This window comes from Oryzias latipes, chromosome 10, assembly GCF_002234675.1.
Source record: "Oryzias latipes chromosome 10, ASM223467v1".
Classification (NCBI taxonomy): Eukaryota; Metazoa; Chordata; class Actinopteri; order Beloniformes; family Adrianichthyidae; genus Oryzias; species Oryzias latipes.
In genome coordinates this window covers 13,787,641-13,799,853 of record NC_019868.2, presented here as the reverse complement: position 1 = coordinate 13,799,853, position 12,213 = coordinate 13,787,641, and the positions used below count along the sequence as shown (strand labels likewise).

The window sequence follows — 12,213 nt, the reverse complement described above, 5'->3', positions numbered from 1 at the left end:
TGCAAAAGCTGAGCAAAAACCCTGGACAGGCTGCCATTATGTGAAAGGGCCATACAATCACACTCACACATTCACACCTAAGGACAATTTAGAGTCACCAATCAACCAATGACACATGCTTTTGGATCGTTGGAGGAAGCCGGAGGGCCTGGAGGATACCCTAAGGGATAACAACCAAACTCCATACAGAAAGGCCCCAGCTGGGATCTTCAGTGTTAATGTTACACTGTTGAGAAACCCCTGAGCATAAAATGTGTAAAAAACAAACAAACGGGTATCACAAGTTGCCAAAAACTTTGGTGTACAACAACCAAAATGTACCCACACTCAATGTAAAATGACATCTTGTGGTTAAGGTCATGCCGAATAAAACAAAGCACCAACAAAAATGCTGTTAGATAGGTGGGCACGTGAATAGCTTTTGTTTGCCTGTAAACCCAGAAAATGAATTTGTTTATCTTAAAAAAATGAATTAATAATGCGCAAACGATAACTCCTCTACACGGCCTAAATACACGAAACCGTAACTTCTAAGACTGTTAAAGGCTCCACATTTTCTTCGTTCCGGGGAGCTAAAATAGGACTCCGGGTCCCATTTCCCCTCCCCTCGTTCCTCCTTCTCCTCCCCCTGGAATCTCCTCCTGCGCTGCTTGACGCCCAGCGCTCGGGAATCACAACACGCGCGCGCCGCGCATATGCAGCCGCTTCTGCGTGCTGGAACCCGACAAGAGCGCGCATTCATCCGCTCATCACCCGACCACGGATGGGAGACTTGGCGTGTTTCATATCGGTGTGTGCGATCTTCCCCAGCAGAACAACCGACACGAACACGGCCGTGAAGTGGAACCACGACTGAAGGATGAAGTTGACGGTCTTCCTCCTCCTCCTCCTCTCTGCGTGTCCGCAGCTTTTCGCTGCCATCACAGGTGAGAATTCAAACCAAATTACATCACTGGTGTTTAGATTCTCACGTATTACTGTTGTAAATTGTTAATTCTGCTTTTGGAGAGGATTTCACACCTACAGAAGATTCGAAGAAACAAAGTGATAAAAACCTCCAAGACTTCATCTTATTTCTGCCATTAAAATAACTTAAAAGGATCCAACTTTTATTAACATTTTCCTCATTTAAAACAGTTCTGGTACTGCAACAAAGTTTCTTTTTTATTTATTTGTGTTATTTTCTCTCATAAGATTATGAGGAGGTGGGGTGCTGCAGAAGTTGATTGGTCATCAGACAGGAGTCAGATATCAGTGTTCAGCTCTGCATTCGACCTTGAAAGCACAATCAGAGCATACAGAATTAAAAGGCTAAGCAATGGGAAATTTTAGCTGGCGGATATGTTACATTTATTTACCCACAAGCATGATAATAACATTTGGAACTGTACTCCTCCTCTCCAACGCCACAGTGGTGTCAGCTTTGTGTGACTTCTTTGTGTTACAGTTTTCCAGTAAACTTTATAAAGCCCCAGCGGTTTCTCTAGATTCTGGACACATCCTTGGTCTGGCATAAAACCAAAATCTGACAAAATACAGACACATAATTCCAGCAACATATGAGGTAGTTTTTGAAAAATTGCAAGGACATTTACTTTCTCAAAAGTTTTTTATTTGTCCCTTTCTGATAAAAAGTTAAAGATATGTGTCAAACAGCTGATGTCTCACACATGTCCATTTCTCTCTGTAGCTCCTAAAAGGTTTGTGTCCTTGGCGGAAATGGAGGACGATCTGCTCAAGAACCTTTTCCAAGGATATCAGCGATGGGTGAGGCCCATTCAGCGTCCCAACGACACCGTCAGAGTTCGTTTTGGACTCAAGATCTCCCAGCTGGTTGATGTGGTAAGGCACTTGTCAATAAATATATAAATACCAAAATAAAAACAAACAATTCAAATGTTGTTTTAGTTTATTAAAAGTTGCTGTTTTGAGTTCCTACCAAAAATACAACAACAAAAAAAGGAAAATCTTTAATTTTAGGCTTAAATGTTGATTTCTATTTCTAGAGTACATTACTTAAAGCATGGGCTGCCATCTAGTGGCTAAAACGTTCAATTGCAGACAAATCAATGCTCATTTATTGAGTCCAACATTAAGAGTTGTTAAAGAACACACACTAGTGTTGAGTGTTAGAATTTTACAAATACATTTCCGCTTGTCCTCTCAAAGGTGCTGGAGCTATTTGGTTTCTACAAGACTGTGGCCCCTGACAGCTTTGAAAATTAATGATGTATAATAAGTGAAAATGTTTTAACAATACTTCTCATGACATAATAGACATGTGCTTTATGTTGAATTACATTTAAAAAAACATTAAAGGGTTGAAGCTTTGACAAAATAAGATGTAGGATCGACTAAATAAGACTCAGATTGATTGTAATGCAGCCTGTGACAGATAAAATGTGGTGTAACTACTATCTTTCTTCCCATGTTAATCATATTTTCCCTAAAAAAAAGCTTTGCTCAAACAGAAGAAAGAAAATAAATGCAGAGCAGCTTGAGCTTTGATGCAGACGCTGTCTGTGGTACTGAAGTAAAGTGACCACATTTTACAGAACAGCTGAGAGTCTTTGAGGGTCATAACATGTTTTGGGACACTCTACACGTTCAAATGCAGAGTAACTCTTCACAGTGCTCTCTTCATTTTTTAGTAGCTATCTTGGGCAAGCTGAGTGGTTTTGGTCTTCAGAGGGGAACATTGAGAATAATCTAGAAACCACTCCTCTTGGCGTGAAATATTCATCGTATCCAGTTAACATTAAAGTCCTCTTTCCTTTTCCCTCTCCTACAGATGATTTGTTCAGAATAAAGCATGTGCTCTCAGTGATCACAGCAAAATAAATATGTTAATCTTTTGGATTTTTGAGAAGAAAAACGACTAGAGAGCTTATAGTAAACACGACAGCTTATGCTGCCCCCCCCCCCCCCCCCAAGTCTGTCTGGGCTGCTTCATGGCTGTGTATTAGATTATGGTACACCTCTGTTCTATGTGATCACCAAAGCATCCAACTCAGTCTGACAGCTGAGGCCTGGGCTGGGTACGTTGAGCTTCTCCAGCTTTGAATACAGCTCTCTTTCTGTCATCGCATTTATTTTGCAACAGTCTTTTCCCCTCAGTATTTTTTCTGCTTCTGAAACCCATTTTCAGTGATGTGGAAATAATCCTGAGTTTGTTTCTCTGTTCCTGTCTTCTTCTGTTTATCACCTGCTTAATATATTCCCCTATTCTGGTTCACTGCCAATAGTTTCAGTCTCTTTTGGATGGTTTAAAGGAGTGGTATAAGGAAGATTGAATTTTTGTTGTTTTGCAAAAGGAAAAACTTATAGTTATGCCCTTGACACCCATTGATGCAAATTTACATCAAACTACAGAAGGTCCAAAATTACCTTAATTTAGCACCTACACAAAAGCAAAAATATAAGTGATTTGTTTTCCTACATGAAAATAAATGTAGACATTAAGGGGTTAAAATGAGTTTTTTGATTCTATTAAATTCCTTTACATGAGCAACATTCATGCATAGAATCAAATTCTTTCTTTAGACAATCTATATACATCTGCAGATCTGCTTCATCCTGTTCTTACATCTTTATGTGACATAAAAACTACACATGCACTGTAGATCCTCCAAAGTCCATGCAATATTTCGTCTTGTTTTGATTTTAATGTCTTTGCATATTAATGTCACTGTCTGTTATCTCTTCTGTTATGTTGTCATTTCTATCAGGATGAGAAGAATCAGCTTATGACAACTAATGTTTGGCTGCGTCAGGTATGAGAAAAATAACTAAGTATGTGATGAAAAGTATTAATGTCAGCTTTGAGTTGTATGCTTTAGTGATTTAAGTTTAATATGTTTCCTACATTTTTTTTGCTCTTCAGTGGTAAAAATCTCATTTCTTTAATGTTTTTAATGTCTTGTTTCGCATGCATGTTGACCAGGAGTGGATTGATTACAAGCTGCGGTGGAATCCAGATAAATATGGTGGAATCACCTCCATCAGAGTTCCTTCAGAAAATATCTGGCTGCCAGACATAGTGTTGTATGAAAAGTAAGAGCACTGACCCTAAAATCCAACAAGCTTATAAAGTGCACTTGCAACAGTCATATATATTGCTATAAATACAGTGGCGGAGCAAAACATTTTATATGGGGGGCGGGAGGGTGCACACGACTTTGGTAGGGTGGCAAATAAGAAGAGCAGAATGGACGACCATTGCATCTGAAAGCTTTAAAAAAATTAATTTGAGATGCTAAAGATTTCCTTTTTAAATATTACTTTTATAAATAAAGGTTTTTTATTTAACATTTTCAGTAGAAATGACATAAAAGACATTAAACCGATAGTTACAGTACATAAAGTTGAACTCATACATAATTACAATTTGCGTGTTTTATTTCATGCTTGTTATTACACTGATAGAAGTTACCGTATAAAGCAAGAAAGAGGAATGTGGTTTGTGGAATGGTTGTTCTCAAAATATTAAAAAAAAGAAGTTTCTGCTCTTTTGCTGTCTTTGAATCTCCCCAGCGCTGATGGAAAGTTCGAGGGCTCCTTGATGACCAAAGCTATTGTGAAGTTTAACGGCGCCGTCACATGGATGCCACCTGCTAGTTACAAATCAGCTTGCACTATGGATGTCACCTTCTTCCCATTTGATCGGCAGAACTGCTCCATGAAATTTGGTTCCTGGACGTACGATGGAAATATGGTGGATCTGGTTCTAATGGATAGCCAGGTTGACCGAAAAGACTTCTTTGACAATGGAGAGTGGGAAATACTTAGTGCCACTGGTGCCAAAGGAAATAGGAAGGATGGCTTGTATTTCTACCCCTTCATCACCTGCTCCTTCATCCTGAAAAGGTTGCCATTGTTCTACACGCTCTTCCTCATCATCCCCTGTTTGGGTTTATCTTTTCTGACTGTGCTAGTATTTTACCTCCCCTCAGATGAAGGAGAGAAGCTGTCGCTCTCTACCTCTGTCCTTGTGTCTCTCACTGTGTTCCTCCTGGTCATTGAAGAAATAATACCCTCGTCCTCCAAAGTGATCCCGCTGATTGGGGAATACCTGCTCTTCATCATGATCTTTGTCACCCTTTCCATCATTGTCACTGTCTTTGTCATTAATGTGCACCACCGCTCCTCAGCCACATACCACCCCATGTCACCGTGGGTGCGCAGCCTCTTCCTTCAAAAACTGCCCAGATTGCTGTGCATGAGAGGACACGCCGACCGCTATCATTACCCAGAGCTGGCCCCTGAAAGCCCAGCGCTAAAGTCTCGCTCTGGGGGCCGGAGAGGAATCCAGCGGATGAGCAGCGGAGGCCAACAGTCAACGTATGATGGGAAAGAAGAAGAGGCCTATTCCACCATGTTGGAGAAGGCCATCTATTCAGTGCGCTACATCAGCAGACACATCCGGAAAGACCACTTTATTCGTGAGGTGTGTGTTGCATTAATCAAGAAATGAGTAACGATCATAGAAACTTCAGTTTACTGTTACTTCCTGTACGATTTGTGTGTTCCTCAGGTTGTACAGGACTGGAAGTTTGTGGCCCAGGTGTTGGACAGGATCTTCCTGTGGATTTTCCTGTCTGTCTCAGTTCTAGGCACCATCCTCATCTTCACTCCAGCTCTGCAGATGTTCATGAAGATCCCTCCTCCAGCTCCAAGTGAGGAGCCACCTATTAACCATTGACAGTAACAGCAATCCTTCAGGAATCCACAAAACACACTGGCACTGAGCAAGAACTGTGGATTTATTTAAGAGGCATTTTTTGACCTTCTCTTTTGATTCATTAAGTTCAGCGATGTTTGTTCTATGTCAGCAGTAAAATTGTTGAACACTAATGCTGAGCTCTCTCCATCATTAAAAGAACAGAAATTCTATTCTAGCCGTAAAGTAAGGAGCAAAAGCGCCCTCAACTTTAGCTTTTTTCATTGTGTCTAATTAAAAGCATCTGGGATTTATTGTCAGTGAAGGTTTAACCTAATTATTGATCATTTTCTTTACTCTTTTATTTTTTTCTAAAGCAATGGCTGGAAAACACTATTTCAATTGTTATGGATTTACATTTCACTGACGTAAAGGTTTTTTTGTTTGACTTTTACTGTAAAATACACAAATGACAAAAATATATCTTCATTTTACCTTCAGTCATCATGGCACCATCATTGAGCAGCAACATTGCTGAAAGAACCCTGAGGTTCTTTTTACACGTTTAGAAACATTTCTTGATAATAACTGCATGTGAACCATGAGGCACTGCAGCAGCTCATATTTCTGCTACTGCAGTTGACAAGACGATCATGCTTTTTTTTTCCACATGGTTTAGTTAACTTCCATAACCATAAACATGTACTTTTATGTGTCCTGTCAGATGTAAAACTTTAGTAAAATTATAATGTTTTAACATTTTACTAAACCAATAAAGCTGTAAATAAATACATCAGGGAATACGACTTGGATTTAATGAGCTGCTCTTCTAATTTTAGCAAAAACATGCCACCAAAAACAGCAAAAGCAAGGTTTTTTTTAGAGGGATTTTTATTTAGAGGTGCTGTTAAAGTCTGCAGTGTCATCTAGTGGACAGATGGGAGATTCCGCTAAACAACACAGATGAAACATCCTTTTTTTTAAATTCATTTGACACAAAAATATTTACATTTTTAGTAAAAAAAAACAAAACAAAGCAAACTGGTACCAAGGGCTAAAAAGCAGAGAAAAATCTCTGTGTATATAGATTAACTTTATTATTTTTAATTTTCATAAGAATACTAAACTTTTTTTTAAATCAAATACATATAATGAATTTACTACAAGACATCATTGCAAAAGGGAAAAACTACCTGAAATTCTCATTGAATCATTTTTTACTAAAACTTTTAATGGAAAACACAAAATATGAGTGAAAGCTTCATGACAAGCAGAAATGTGGGCGTTATTTTTTTAAAACCACACCGGATAAAAGTGTTGCTTTACTCAGGAAACAGATAATGTCCACAGTGTGAAGTGGAATCTGCTGAGTCCTCATGTTGATCTTCTAACTCTGTCGACGGGTCTGCATGTCCAGGTGAGCTTGTGCATTGCGTAACATCTCCATGTATTGTCTTCTGTTTTCACTGCAACAAAACCAAAAGAATATCAGTCCAATTTGTGAATTCTATAACTTAATATATTCTTTAAAAAGTAATTCAAGAGCAATTGAAGTAAGTTTCAGCCAGAAAGAAGAGAACCAGATGGGGTTGACTTTAGGCAAGTCCTCCTGTGTAACATTTAGTGATTAGAGGTCATACTTTTCAAAGCACAGTGGACAAAACGGAATTTACTCACTCAGCCACAGAGGGATCAAACATCATGTTAGCCATGTCCATGTAGTACTGAGCCCCCGTCCTAAGGGCGGTCCAGTACTCATTTGCCTGAAACAACAGACATCATTTTTTATAGCACGCCCCTGTCTGGCAGGCAAAAGAATAAAATGATGCTGATGTTCATGCAGCGATAGTGCAAGGCGACCTGCTCCTGAATGGTGAAACCCCACTGGTTCTGAGAGTGATATGGATCCCAGTATCCCGCTTGTCTCTTCAGCCTGATGAACTGCTTTGCCTCTTGTTCCTTCATAACTGGGGCAGCAAAAACGCCTAAAAACACAAGAATTCTGCATTTAAAAACTTAAAAGCTGCTGGATTGAAAAAACAAACGGGAACCTTTAAACATTCAATACACATGAGAAACAAACAATATAACATAGAACCAAAATGCAGGGTCTCAGTTAACCCTTGTGCTATCTTAGGCACTTTGACATTGGGAGTTGGGTCATCTAGACCCACAAGACAATGTCTGCAATGATTTGTGATCTTCACTGGTGTCCATGGATTACATGAAATCTTTTCACCTTTATCCACCTATTTCATGGTAGGAATAACCGTCAATGGTCATCTTGACCCCATAGGATAGCACAAGGGTTAAACATTGAAAGCGGAGGAAAAGTGAATCTGAATATTTAAAATAAACTTTTTTTTTAGATCCAGGTGCATGTTTTTTATAAAATCCATGTAAAAAATTAAAACACGACTTACCACTCAAAACAGCCATCAGGATGACAGATCTCATGTTTTTAAAATGTTAATTAAGCCAAAGAATATCAAGAGGACGTAAAATTCGATTTTTTTTCTCTCTCTTTAAAATAAAGAAAGAAATACTGAAAGTTATGCAGAGCAATTTTTACCTGCAGTGTGAGCACTGAACTATGTGTAAGTCAAATCCCTTTCACAGTTTGGAATCTCTTGGCTGAATGTGAAAGTGAACAAGACTTCCTTTCATCAGATTATGTGGAAGCAAAGACGAATGAATGGAGTCAAGCATTACGGCAGCTGGTCTCTCAAAGTATCTGCTGCCAGGTCTCCAACAGGCCATGCAGTTAACAAGGAAAACACCAGCACACTGACACACAGACACTGGCTCAAATCAGAAGAAAAAAAACAAACTAATGAATCCAGAAAAGTTCCTCAGTCTCAAGAAAAGCAGACACCTAAAAATTCTCCTACAAGCTTTAAATTTGAAGTCATTTATGCAAAAACAATAAACTGAAAAATGTATTTGGTTTTAATTATTACAGACGAAAGATTTAAAGGAATCTGCACAATTTTCTTCAAATACTCTAAGCTTTGTTGGCCATGCAAACTAAATGAATGTTCATTTAAAAACATAAAGTTTTTCATGTATTGCTTTACTATCTGTTCTTATCCTTCAATTTGCTCAAACCCACTTAAAACATTTAACCCTCCTTCTCCAGTCTGTCTTTTAAAACATAGAAGACTTGGAAATTGTAAACTCTTACCACAGATGCAAACTGGTCAGTGTATATTAACATTATTTCCACCAGGTGGAGTCCTAGACAAAGCAGAAGGATGGACTGACCGTTGACAGTGCAGTTCATCAAGGTCATACGATGAATGGATTGATTGATAGACAGATAATACCATCACTGACCACACATATTCATTCACCACATACTTTGTTATTCATTGCAATTATTTGTTAACGAAAAGTTATGTAACAGGATGCACACTTTCAGACAATGTAATATTTGGTCAGTCCAACTTATAGACAACAACCTAGAGGTTTTTTTTTAAATCAAACGTCAGCTGAGCCTTTGTGTTCTTCTTGGTCAACAGTGTGTTTGTCAGTGGAACTCTTTCATAATGGATTTTTGTACAGTCTCTTTTTCACAAAAGAATTGTGGCCTCTGGCTTTTGTAAAGGGTTTCAGTTCTTCACATGCAATGCTAGTTTGCTCTCTTTTTTTAATTTTACCTTTACTTCCAGGAAGGTTTAGTCACAGGTATAACATATTCTCCATTTGCAAACAATGGCTGTCACCAGGGCTCTTTTGAAGTTGTAATGCCTTAAAAATTGTTCTAGGGTAATTTTCAGATTTTTTTGGTAACAAGTTATTCTTGATTTGAAGTATCAGTTTTGCTTTCAGAGATCCGTTATTACACATTTAATTTAAAAAACATCTGTCTGGCAGCATGCCTTGCCACACCCACAAAAAAATGGCAGTAACCCCCCCGAAACTGGGAGTTTGTCATTTCAAATCTATGGTTGGGTCCAAAGAGTCAAACCCATATTGACTCTTGACACTTTGAGTCAAACCCAAAATCAAAATTTTACTCTTACTGTCAAATGATCTTGCGTAACATTAAACAGCCCTTGCCTTGCCCCAACTGACCTGAAAAATATAATTTTTAAAAGTCAACTGTGTTTGCATTGGAAGCTTTTTTTTAGGTGATTTTCAGCTGAAAGGCTCATTGGGCCACATAAGTCTGAAAACATTTTCACAAACCTGAGGTGTGTCTTTTTCCGAGTACATCACAGAAATACTTTAATCTGAAAATCAGAGCAATGTTCTTTTAGTATTTTAATCAAAAATTTGAGTATAAATCCCAAGAATGTGTATTTTTTAGTTATTATTAAGTCTTTTAAACAAGTAGTACTCCCTTTATGATATTATCTCTATAATGTAATGAAAGTGAACCTGCGTAAGTTAACCTTAGGGTAAATGGAAATTCACAGACAACAACCAAAACAAAGGGGAAAAATACATCAATATTTAAGATCATCTATGACTGCAAGCATTTTTAGTACATGTTTGTGCAGAAATCAATATAAGCTCGTTTAACTTATTAAAATTACTATCTTTCCCCTAACTTTCCCCTCTCTTAGGTCTTTATATTTTCTGTATTTAAGACCGTTTGACTTTGTGACTCCTTCAGCAATAACTGCACTCATGACCCTTTTCACTGTAAACAGACAAGCGTGTGACGGGTTTGACCTTCCACTGACTCTCCATAACTAACCGAGTCACCACTTGTACAGTCAAGACAGGGCTGGAGCCTTATTTTAAAGCCCACAGTGCAGCTCATCATTTGGACGGCCTGCATCCAATCAAAATGCAGGGTCTTTATTTTTTAAAAATTTAATAATTATTTTTTGCAACTTGTGCAATGTGTCATGAACTACACTGTTTATCTAAATAAATGTGAATTTACAAAAGGTTTGATACGTAAACACAGAAAAATACACACACACACATGCACACCTTGGCATGTAGACATCAAAGGTGGAGGTTTGAATCAAACTAAAACTGATGTGACCCCATTCTATCAAACACTTGAACATATGGTTACCCTGCAGGCAAATATTTTGTATTAAAAAGCAGGATTATGCAGATTAGACTTTTAATAATGGATGATACAAAGATAACAATTTATTGTTTCTTTTTGTACTACTAACATGAGTCTGAGTGGCTTGTGTACACTCTCAGACGCTCACATGCTCCAGCTCTGTGTTGCTATGTATGCTATATTTGCTTTTACACTGTGGAAAAATGCCACAAGGGTTTGGAGGGGAATAAAAAACAAACTAAAAATAGATATAAGGCAATGGAGCGATGCTAAATCTGCAACATTAAATGCATTAACAGAACACTCATTTATAAAATATAGAGAATCAACAGCTGGCCTCGGTATTCACACTTATTCCTGTGCTTCTCCTTTAGTTGCATAAACCGCATCCTTTCTGCCCTAATTCAGAAAGTGAGGGAAGATTCTCAACTACAGTGAGGTCATGATGAACTCAAAATCCACACTGTGCTTTCTATTTGTTAAACATTTGAATACATTATTAGCCTACTTTAATAAACATGAGAAGCGGGCTGTAATCATGTGAAAATGGCTTCAGGGAAGCAGACTACTTTGATAATTCTTCTAGGAAAAATGAAAAACGAATGTACAAAACCATGAATATGCCAAGATTAAAAACTGCAATGGAAAATCTGAAAAGAAGCACATAAAACAGGAGCTTAGAAAAATATTGAGGCAAATCAACAAAACAAAAACAGTTGCTGTGAGTGAAAACTCCAACTTTGGCTAATAAATATTAATAATAAGATAACTCATTTATTAAAGGTTAATTCAAACACTTATTAAGAGTGCTCTAGCATATTTTACATGTCTTCTTTATTTTATTACACCTTTCCACCCCAAAATTATATTTGATGTGGTTCAAGAGGTCGAGATTTAATATGTTCATCTTTCTGGGCTGCATGGTGGCTTAAGGGTTAGCACTGTCCCCTCATGTCTGAATGTCTGCTGGGTTCTTTCTATGTGGAGTTTGCATGTTGTCCCTTTGCATGGATGAGTTTTTTCAGGTGCTGCAGCTTTCTCCTACAGTCCAAAAATGTGTTTCATGGAATGTTCAGTTCATTTACCTAAAAAACATTAGTTAACTGCTAACTAACACATAATACACTTAGTGCATAAAAGGAGTTGTTAACACCATATTCAATAATTAACTAATGCTTCATTTTGCATTGGCTAACGTTAATAAAAGGACTCTTATTATGAAGTGTTACCAAACTGCCCCTTGAGGGTGAGTGAGTGTGGTGTAGTGGTTAGCACCCTTGCCTCTAAGAAAAAGGGGACCGTTGTTCAAAACCTGGCTGGGCTTTGTTCATCTTTTGGCATATTCTTTCTAGGGTTGTCACAGCAAATCAGCTTTCACTGATTTGACAGAGATTTTTTTTGCCGGATGCCCATCCTGACACAACATTGTATTTTATCAGCTGGAGGATCCAGACTTGGGCCCCCTTGTGGCTGGTCAGGCAGTACCACAAAGGACCTTGACCAAGGACCCACACTGGATGAA

The 12,213-nt window shown here is 38.1% G+C and overlaps 1 protein-coding gene across 1 annotated transcript; it reads left to right on the top strand.

Moving 5' to 3' along the window:
* Window positions 1–632: 632 nt before the first annotated feature.
* Window positions 633–6,460, top strand: LOC101162690 (neuronal acetylcholine receptor subunit non-alpha-2). The gene is made up of 6 exons (XM_004073257.4): window positions 633–926; window positions 1,691–1,842; window positions 3,729–3,773; window positions 3,944–4,053; window positions 4,534–5,446; window positions 5,534–6,460. The coding sequence occupies exons 1-6, from the start codon at window positions 860–862 to the stop codon at window positions 5,699–5,701; spliced, it is 1,455 nt and encodes a 484-aa protein (XP_004073305.1). The 5' UTR covers window positions 633–859; the 3' UTR covers window positions 5,702–6,460.
* Window positions 6,461–12,213: the final 5,753 nt, after the last annotated feature.

Excerpts from the sequence above, each read along its gene's own strand:
- LOC101162690 (XM_004073257.4), top strand. The coding sequence starts at position 860 with ATGAAGTTGACGGTCTTCCTCCTCCTCCTCCTCTCTGCGTGTCCGCAG. Across the intron at positions 927-1,690 it reads GCTTTTCGCTGCCATCACAG|CTCCTAAAAGGTTTGTGTCC; the intron begins GTGAGAATTCAA and ends TTCTCTCTGTAG. Across the intron at positions 3,774-3,943 it reads CTAATGTTTGGCTGCGTCAG|GAGTGGATTGATTACAAGCT; the intron begins GTATGAGAAAAA and ends CATGTTGACCAG.